This window comes from Aquarana catesbeiana, linkage group LG03 (genome assembly GCF_042186555.1).
Source record: "Aquarana catesbeiana isolate 2022-GZ linkage group LG03, ASM4218655v1, whole genome shotgun sequence".
Classification (NCBI taxonomy): Eukaryota; Metazoa; Chordata; class Amphibia; order Anura; family Ranidae; genus Aquarana; species Aquarana catesbeiana.
This window is the reverse complement of record NC_133326.1, coordinates 511754006-511764801: the sequence shown is the minus strand read 5'-3', so window position 1 is coordinate 511764801 and position 10796 is coordinate 511754006. Positions and strand designations below refer to the sequence as shown.

The 10796-nt window shown below is 45.3% G+C and overlaps 1 protein-coding gene across 1 annotated transcript in view; it reads right to left on the bottom strand.

Annotated features, from left to right (window-relative positions):
• Positions 1 to 10270, bottom strand: part of GALNT10 (polypeptide N-acetylgalactosaminyltransferase 10) — a 416900-nt gene extending 406630 nt beyond the window's left edge. The window contains exon 1 of the mRNA XM_073621149.1: positions 9960 to 10270. Coding sequence (XP_073477250.1) covers positions 9960 to 10097 — 138 coding nt within the window. The 5' untranslated portion in view covers positions 10098 to 10270. The remainder of the gene's footprint in view (positions 1 to 9959) is intronic.
• Between the last annotated feature and the right edge of the window lie 526 nt (positions 10271 to 10796).

Here is a 10796-nt window from a genome sequence, read left to right as displayed (position 1 = left end):
TGCAACGTATGTGAACTAAAAATTAAATTTTTTTTATTGCAATTGTTTGCTAGAAATGGTATACAGCAATGTGCAGAGGGTTCATCCAGAATTTATATTGTTAACATGGTCACACCCATTTAGCTACTGATGTTTTATATACACATAGAAGTTACTGGGATTTGAGTACAGGTATATTTTAACCTCAAGTACATCGGAGACCCAGTACAAGAGAATCAGATTCCCTGGGTGGAACTGCAATCTAATTCAAAACATCTGATCAACAGGAGAGCACAATACGGGTATCTCTTTCAGCCTAGGTTCACACCGATGAGGTGTGGGGTACCGCATGTGATCCGAACAGTAATCACACCACATTGGTTGCCGCTGGATGGCTGGTGCTGGCTGTAAACAACCAGACAGGAGTTTAAAGGCGGTAGACTGTCTTTCTACCATCTTCCTTCTCCCCTTCTGTGGATGAGGTGTAAATGATGTTGAAGGTTCACCCCCCCTCCTTCAATGGATGTCTTCTTTTGAAAGGGAAATGAAGATTTGAGCCATGTTCCTCTCCTTGTATGCCTAGCCCGCTGGGCTCCCGAACTTGACATACTGGTTACCATCTTCTCCTCCCGTCTTTTGCCATCTATCCTACAGCCAGGCCTCTGAGGTACTTATCAGCTCAGAGTACACCCCTCCCCTACTTAGGGGATTTATTCCGATATACTCCACAACACCCTCTACCCCTGAGGAAGCTATTATGAAACGCGTTGGGATTATATCACCATCTTCCCTCCTAGTTTGTGCATTGATAATTATGCATACATTATTCTGAGTTTCATGTGAGGGAGGCTGATGCCAAGAATGACTGAGTTGTATGTATATTTATTGTACTTATGCTATATGCATTATAGGCGAGTTATCCCTCACTGCTTTTTTTTTTTATTGAATTTTTGTAATAAAATGAGGGCTTTTACAATAATATTTGTCCAAATTTCCATCTGTGGGGAGGTTTCAGCACCATCAAAATCCCATGCATCCTTTTTTGTGTCATATTATTGGTATAAGGAGCAGTTATGTACAGTTGGACCAAACCTATTTTTGATAAAATCACATGCAATTTTGTTAGTGCGATTTGAGCCCATTATTTTGTATGGCTTAAATCTCACTGCAGCCCCATTGGTGCATGCACCCTTTTTTTTTGCCACACTGGTTCACACCTATGCGATCTGATTTAGCCAACTGCACTGTTTGACAAACAGTTTTTTGGAGTGTCTTTAATTTAACATCGACACCCGCAGCGGTTCACATGAACAGAGTGCGAATGTGATGGGGTGTGGGAAACCTCACAGGAATCCTGCATTGCATCACTGTGAACCTAAGCTTAGAAACACCTTTCATGTGCTCAGGGTCAACAAGTGTGCAGACCCTTAGCTCAAATCGCTTACTGCCAGTTGGCCCAATCTGATGTTAGTGCTCTGACAGATGTATATCTGCTCCCCTGAGATTCTTGAGGACCCTTTCTAAAAATCTTTACTTCCCAAGGGTGAAATATACTCATGAAAAACTACAGCAGTTTTTGGAGGGTGTCCTTCTTCCAGAGTTATCTCTCACAAATTAATCCTTACAGGACTCCCCGTTAACACTTCATAAACTAGAGGTAGCAATGTCAAGTTTCCCAAACTCTAAAGCCCCTGGAACAGACAACTTCCCCATAGACATTTACAAACTATATGGCAAGGTCCTACTTTCACGTTCAAGGAATCCTTTAAATCCGACAATGCTCTATGTAGAAAGGAAGACCCAATTGTGGCCATACCTAAAATGGATGAGAACCCTTTACTCCCAGATAGTTATCTATATACCATATACCTACCGTCTATGGGATTTTAGGATCCTGGCCAAAGTGGTGGCAAATAGGTTAAATAAGGTCACATCTACAATCATACATTCCGATCAAACCGGTTTCATGCCCAATCTTTTTACAACTACTAATATAAGATTCAACCATCTAAATATACATATCTAATCAAATACCAATGGAAAAAAAAAAAAAAAAAAAAAAAAAAAAAAAAAAAAAAGAGCACTCCTAGCACTAGATACTATCAAAGCATTTGACAGTGTGAAATGAGGCTACATCTGGCCTATCATCCATAAATTTGGGTTTGGGGACATATTTTGTAAATGCGTCAAGCTGCTCTAGGAGAATCCCTCAGCTTCACTTTGGGTGATGGATTAGGATCTTCTTCCTTCTTGCTCTAACTGTGGGTCCTGCCCTCTGTCGCTGCTCCTTTTTGCAGTGGCGATTGGCGTAGCTGACCAGCAGGGGCCCTATCATCAAACAGGACTGATTTTGTAGAGGTCTGCATGAAAAGAAAATCACTCTTTACGCAAAGGATATACTTTTCTATTTACCTGACACACATTCTTCTCTAACAATGTGATGTCATGCGATTCAGAGCGACTCAAGTCGCATCTAGTGTGAGCCAGGCCTTAAATGTTGTATTTTAAAGGCACTGCACCATCCACACTTGGACTTGTGCTGATCCAATGCGTAAAAAAGGAAGTCACTGGAAATTATGTGAATGAACCAGTGGCATGAAGGTGAGCAAGAGAAATCAGGGAGACCTATGTCACTCTGCTGATCGACACTTCTAGAAGTGGCAGGTCCACAGCAGACTGTGTGACAATTTCGTAGAAACACAGTGACGTTACGTAGCAGAACGAGGGATAAGTATTTCCTCTCTAAACATACAGCTTGCTTAAAAAATAAGTTAGAGAAACAGGGTCGCTCTAGGGCTGCATTCACACCTGAGTGTTTGGTAGCTTGCAGCTACAAAACGTTCAGATATAAAAATCAACTATTCTCTATGGTGCTTGTTCACACCTAAGGACCAGTTCACACCATAGAAAACGCAGTCCGGAAGCGCTCCAGATGCTTTTTTGCATGCGTGTTTTTGATGCAGTCCAGTGCATTTTTCGCCCCTTTTTTTCCCCTTAACCTCAAATAAGAACATGGGTGTTCCAGTGCGTTTTTGGTGCGTTCCTGTGTTTTTGATGCGTTTTACAGCGTTCCAGTACAGTCCAGTGCAGCATGTTCTACTTTTTTTTCCTGGAACTGGAACGCACTGGAACTGCAAGCACTGGTGTGAACTATACCATTGAAAACCATATAACCTACTTTCTATGCGTTTTTGATGCAGAAATAAAACCGCACTGGACTGCATGTGGTGTGAACTGGCCCTAAATGAGCAAACGCCAGTGGCCCTGAAGCTTTTTTGTAGCTCACATCAGGCAGAATGTAACCTTTTAGAGTGTTTTGAGTCCCACAGAAATGCACTGGTGAGCACCTTTTGCAGCAGGTTTATGCACGTTCCACACAGCAACACAGATGTGATGTCACAGATACTGTTCTCTATAGGCAAATAAAAAATACCTGAAGCTCAAACACTATTCAAAACGAGCATAAAAAAAAAAAGCATGCAAAATGCGACGCTCATGTGTGAATGCAGCCTAAAGCCTCGCACACACGATCGGATTTTCATCAGAGAATTGTGCGATGACAGACTGTTGGCCTAAAATCCGACCGTTAGTACGCTCCATCAGACAATTTTGTTCAACTTTCCGCCAACAAATGTTGGATGGCAGGCTAGTAAATTTTCGGCGGACAACGGTTGGCTGTCAGATTTTCCTATCGTGTGTACACAAGTCTGTCACACAAAAGTCCAAAGTACAAACACACATGCTCAGAATCAATGCTCAAACAAAACATTAGCAGAAGGTGCCCAAAGGGTGGTGCTCAAGAGCTGAAATTCCACGTAGTACGTCACTACGTTCGTGTTTGTTGGTCGACAATTGTGTGCCATTAGTATGCAAGACAAGTTCCTGGCACATGTCCTTCGAACAAGTCTGACGCTTTGTTGGACAACAATCCGATCGTGTGTACGAGGCTTAAGAAATGTTTCGATAACACAAGATACTCAGAAAAATACCTCTTCCCTTTAAAACATGCCTGTTAAAATTCATGACTTTGTATTCGTTTTCTTAGCCAGTTGGATAACACTTTGCTGCCAAAATATCCCACTTTGTGTACAAAAATGTCAAGCTGCCAAATGAGACATTCCTGTAAGTCAGGAGAGGACTGGTGACTAACAATGAATAATCATCGAAAAACACAAAAATACTTCCAAACCTATGCAGTCATAAGTACTGGCACAACATCCAACTAAAACTACCCATCCTCACAAAATACAACCAGCTAAATACAGCAAATTTAATTAAACAGCACTGCACATAGTTTCAATTTACAAGCAGAAGAGAAACTGTGATAAAAAGCAAAAGTACAAGTAATGTTATATATTTATGAATACACATCATGTCTAAATTAATCAAAAGTTGACTTAAAGTGGCTGTAAACTTCATACATATATCATGAACAAAGCATATCCCTCTATAGTGTGCACTAAGACTGCATTCACACTTCAGCGTTTTGAATCATGGGCAGATTTGCCAATGTGTGAATGACAAGTCGCGGGACTCACATTTGAGATGCCATTCATCTGAATGACACCTAAGATCACGGGTGTGGGTCTGCCGTGCGATAAATCACGCTGCAATTGCGGCAACCTGCATCGCTTAAGCTTGTCGCCCAAAAGTAGCTACTTTTGGGCGACATGCTTCACACGATGTGGGTTTCGGCAATTTATCACGTCACAATCGCGGCAGACCCACACCATGATTTTAGGTATCATTCGAATGAATGGCATCTCAAATGTGAGTCCCGCGATTTGTCATTCACACAACAGCAGAATCGCTGCAAATCTGCCCACGATTCAAAACGTTGAAGTGTGAATGCAGTCTGGGGGTTTATTTACTAAAGTCAAATCCACTTTGCACTACAAGTGCACTTGGAAGCGCAGTCGCTGTAGATGTGAGGGGGACATGCAAGGCAAATAAAAAACAGCATTTTAGCTTGCTTGAAAAAATCAGCAGAGCTTCCTCTGATTTCAGAACTTCCCCTCAGATTTACAGCGACTGCACTTCTAAGTGCACTTGTAGTGCAGAGTGGATTTGCCTTTAGTAAATCAACCCCTAAGTGTCATTTCTATCTGCTGCTTCATTCCTCTGCTATCAGCATGAATCACTTCAGACAAGTTTTCCTGACACCAAGAGAAAAATGGTGACAGGGGGGTGATCTCCTGCTGATTGACAGCCTCAGCTCTCATCCTGTGTGCTGTGTGAAGGGGGTGTGTTCTTTCCTTCCAATCAGCTCTCTGGGGCTCTCCTCACTGAACTCTGCAGAGCATAATTTCTGCTCTCTGCACCCTTTTTCTGAATGCTCAGACAGATTGATAAAATCTGCACTGTAAATGGCTGAAGAGAAGACTGTAGATAAACAGGTACAACATATCTAGGAGGATTTGTTTCACCTGAGGTATTCACTTCACTGGGTATATGTGAGAGCTTACAACCACTTTAAGGCTTCATTAAGAAAGTTCAGATGTCACAAACTACCTTACCATGGTGGTCAGAGGGAGAATCAATACTAGAAGGACTCCAATACCCTTGTAATCACTGGGAGAAGTGCCCCATTACACTAGAGGTCAGTAAGAAGGACCCTATAACATTGGTGGTCAGGGGGGAGGAATACCCCCTTACAGATAGCCACAAAATATCATTGGTAACAGTGGTTACTTATCTGAGATTCAGAAACTGCACAGGAAATCCCTAGAAACAACAGGAGGAACCCTAGGACTACATGAGACCATGGTTGAAAAAGGCTGCTCTAGACTGTCAGATCACTGTAGTACCTTCCAATCTGTGATAGTCTAGACCAGTGATGGTGAACCTTGGCACCCCAGATGTTTTGGAACTACATTTTCCATGATGCTCTACACTGCTGAGTGCATGAGCATCATGGGAAATGTAGTTCCAAAAAAATCTGGGGTGCCAAGGTTCGCCATTACTGGTCTAGACTAACAACCAACAGTCAGCTTTAGAGAAGTACACTCAGATGGGAAATTCTTTTGGTCCCTTCTGAACTGGCAGATTTTCGATCCATGTATGGACCAGCTTAACACTCTATACAGCTCTGACACACATCAGTGTGGGACACACTTATATTCAGTTCTCTGGGATAATGAGAGTCCAGTGTGGTCACCCCAGGGAGACAGAGTTGGTCATTTCTCTGGGCACAAAAACTACCTGTAGAGCAGTTAAGAACACTGACACTACCAGCAAAACATTGTAAAAACTAAAATGCCCAGTAGAACACTTTGGAATACTGACACTCAGTTTTGACACTGACAATCCTAGCAGATGAGATTGAGGCACTGACACTCCTAGTAGATCAGTGTGGGACACTGACACTTATAGTTCAGTTTGGTCACAGACACTCCTAGCACAGCAGTTTGGACACTGAGACTCCGGGTAGATCGGTGTGGGACACGGACAATCCTACTCCTAGCAAACCAGTTCGGGACACTGCTACTCCTAGAAGCTAAACCTGGGACACTAACACTCCTAGCACAGCAGTTTTGGAAACTGACACTCCTAGTAGATTAGTCTGGGACACTGACACTCCTAGTAGATCACTAACACCCAGTTGGGACACTGACACTCTTAATAAATCAGTCTCGGACACTGACACTCCTAGTAGATCAGTGTGGGACACTGACACTTATTCTAGGACTGCAACACTCCTAGTACATCAGTGTGGGACACTGACACTCAGGACACTGACACTTCTAGTAGATTAGTATGGGACACTGACACTCCTAGTAGATCAGTCTGGGACACTGACACTCAGTTTGGTCACGGACGCTCCTAGTAGATCAGTCTGGGACACTGACACTCCTAGTAGATCACTGACACCCAGTTAGGACACTGACACTCCTAGTAGATCAGTCTGGGACACTGACACTCCTAGTAGATCACTGACACCCAGTTAGGACACTGACACTCCTAGTAGATCAGTCTGGGACACTGACACTCCTGGTAGATCACTGACACCCAGTTAGGACACTGACACTCCTAGTAGATCAGTCTGGGACACTGACACTCCTAGTAGATCAGTATGGGACACTGACACTCCTAGTAGATCAGTATGGGACACTGACACTCCTAGTAGATCACTGACACCTAGTTGGGACACTGACACTCTTAGCAGATCAGTCTGGGACACTGACAATCCTAGTAGATCAATGACACCCAGTTGGGAGACTGACACTTCTAGTAGATCAGTATGGGACTTTGACACCCAGTTGGGACACTGACACCCAGTTGGGACACTGACACCCAGTTGGGACACTGACACCCAGTTGGGACACTGACACCCAGTTGGGACACTGACACCCAGTTGGGACACTGACACTTTTAGTAGATCACTGACACCCAGTTGGGACACTGGCACTTTTAGTAGATCACTGACACCCAGTTGGGACACTGGCACTTTTAGTAGATCACTGACACCCTTAGCAGATCAGTCTGGGACACTGACACTCCTAGTAGATCAATGACACCCAGTTGGGACACTGACACTCCAGGTAGATTAGTTGGGACACTGACACCCCTGGCAGATCAGTCTGGGACACTGACACTCCTGGTAGATCACTGACACCCAGTTGGGACACTGACACTCCAGGTAGATTAGTTGGGACACTGACTCTCCAGGTAGATCAGTATGGGACACTGACACTCCTGGCAGATCAGTATGGGACACTGACACTCCTGGCAGATCAGTATGGGACACTGACACTCCTGGCAGATCAGTATGGGACACTGACACTCCTGGCAGATCAGTATGGGACACTGACACTCCTGGCAGATCAGTATGGGACACTGACACTCCTGGCAGATCAGTATGGGACACTGACACTCCTGGCAGATCAGTATGGGACACTGACACTCCTGGCAGATCAGTATGGGACACTGACACTCCTGGCAGATCAGTATGGGACACTGACACTCCTGGCAGATCAGTATGGGACACTGACACTCCTGGCAGATCAGTATGGGACACTGACACTCCTGGCAGATCAGTATGGGACACTGACACTCCTGGCAGATCAGTATGGGACACTGACACTCCTGGCAGATCAGTATGGGACACTGACACTCCTGGCAGATCAGTATGGGACACTGACACTCCTGGCAGATCAGTATGGGACACTGACACTCCTGGCAGATCAGTATGGGACACTGACACTCCTGGCAGATCAGTATGGGACACTGACACTCCTGGCAGATCAGTATGGGACACTGACACTCCTGGCAGATCAGTATGGGACACTGACACTCCTGGCAGATCAGTATGGGACACTGACACTCCTGGCAGATCAGTATGGGACACTGACACTCCTGGCAGATCAGTATGGGACACTGACACTCCTGGCAGATCAGTATGGGACACTGACACTCCTGGCAGATCAGTATGGGACACTGACACTCCTGGCAGATCAGTATGGGACACTGACACTCCTGGCAGATCAGTATGGGACACTGACACTCCTGGCAGATCAGTATGGGACACTGACACTCCTGGCAGATCAGTATGGGACACTGACACTCCTGGTAGATCAGTATGGGACACTGACACTCCTGGTAGATCAGTATGGGACACTGACACTCCTGGTAGATCAGTATGGGACACTGACACTCCTGGTAGATCAGTATGGGACACTGACACTCCTGGTAGATTAGTTGGGACACTGACTCTCCTGGTAGATCAGTATGGGACACTGACACTCCTGGTAGATCAGTATGGGACACTGACACTCCTGGTAGATCAGTATGGGACACTGACACTCCTGGTAGATCAGTATGGGACACTGACACTCCTGGTAGATCAGTATGGGACACTGACACTCCTGGTAGATCAGTATGGGACACTGACACTCCTGGTAGATCAGTATGGGACACTGACACTCCTGGTAGATCAGTATGGGACACTGACACTCCTGGTAGATTAGTTGGGACACTGACTCTCCTGGTAGATCAGTATGGGACACTGACTCTCCAGGTAGATTAGTTAGGACACTGACTCTCCAGGTAGATTAGTTGGGACACTGACTCTCCAGGTAGATTAGTTGGGACACTGACTCTCCAGGTAGATTAGTTGGGACACTGACTCTCCAGGTAGATTAGTTGGGACACTGACTCTCCAGGTAGATTAGTTAGGACACTGACTCTCCAGGTAGATTAGTTAGGACACTGACACTCCTGGTAGATTAGTTAGGACACTGACACTCCAGGTAGATCAGTATGGGACACTGACACTCCAGGTAGATCAGTATGGGACACTGACACCCCTGGTATATTAGTTAGGACACTGACACTCCAGGTAGATTAGTTAGGACACTGACACTCCAGGTAGATCAGTATGGGACACTGACACTCCAGGTAGATTAGTTAGGACACTGACACTCCAGGTAGATTAGTTAGGACACTGACTCTCCAGGTAGATTAGTTAGGACACTGACTCTCCAGGTAGATTAGTTAGGACACTGACACTCCAGGTAGATTAGTTAGGACACTGACTCTCCAGGTAGATTAGTTAGGACACTGACTCTCCAGGTAGATTAGTTAGGACACTGACTCTCCAGGTAGATTAGTTAGGACACTGACACTCCAGGTAGATCAGTATGGGACACTGACACCCCTGGTATATTAGTTAGGACACTGACACCCCTGGTGTATTAGTTAGGACACTGACACCCCTGGTATATTAGTTAGGACACTGACACCCCTGGTATATTAGTTAGGACACTGACACCCCTGGTATATTAGTTAGGACACTGACACCCCTGGTATATTAGTTAGGACACTGACTCTCCAGGTAGATTAGTTAGGACACTGACACCCCTGGTATATTAGTTAGGACACTGACACCTCACTCTTGCGCACACACTTGTACGGGACAGTGAAATCAGGCTGTCAGCTGGGCGGAGCTGGCAGTTGCCATGGTACCCGCTGAGTCCCCTCACCTGTCCGTCTCCCGGCGCCCCTCCGGTCTCCAGAGTCCTCTCCCTGTACAGAGCCCAGAGCCCCACGTTGGGCAGGAAGAGCAGGGCGGCCAGCCCCAGCCCCAACGCCTGCAGCAGCCGCTTCTCCTTCCGCCGCATGGAAAGCCCAGCACCGCCTGCCTCCCCTCTTCACCGACACACTGCACTGACAGCCCAGGGGATCGTGCCAGCCATCCACCGAGCGAACCGCCGGGAGAGGGGGCGGGCACACCAGGCGCGTTTCCGCCAACTTCGAGCGCGTCGCCGCTACACTCTAGGTCCAGGCTTTACAGACATGTCCGGGCCGTACCGCTCGTGTCCGCCAGAGGGCGCTGTCGGGTGTCCCGAGCTGAGCGGAGTAGAATCAGCTGATCACAACCTGTGGCTGCCCTGGTATGGAACTACAAGTCCCAGCAGTGCCGCAGGGATACAAGCCACACACACACATCTTTTTATACCAGTTACTAATACTATTTCTTTGTGAAAGACTACTTCATCTTAACGTATTTAACCTCCCTGGCAGTATGATTATTTCATATTTTTGGTGCTGAAAGCGGTACAATTATTTTGCATGAAAATCTGGCGTTTTATATTGTAGGCCTGTAATTCTTAGGAATAACTCACTTAAATCTGTCCAAAGTCTAGTAGACATCCCGGGTATGATAAAGTTTGAAACACTAAATCATAAATTATAATATCAAAAATAACTATAAATAATTATAAGAAATAATAATAATATAATAATAATAAACACGATTTAATAATATAATCAAATCAAAAACACTGAAATTTGTTCAGTTGCAGAATTGTCGCTGTCAT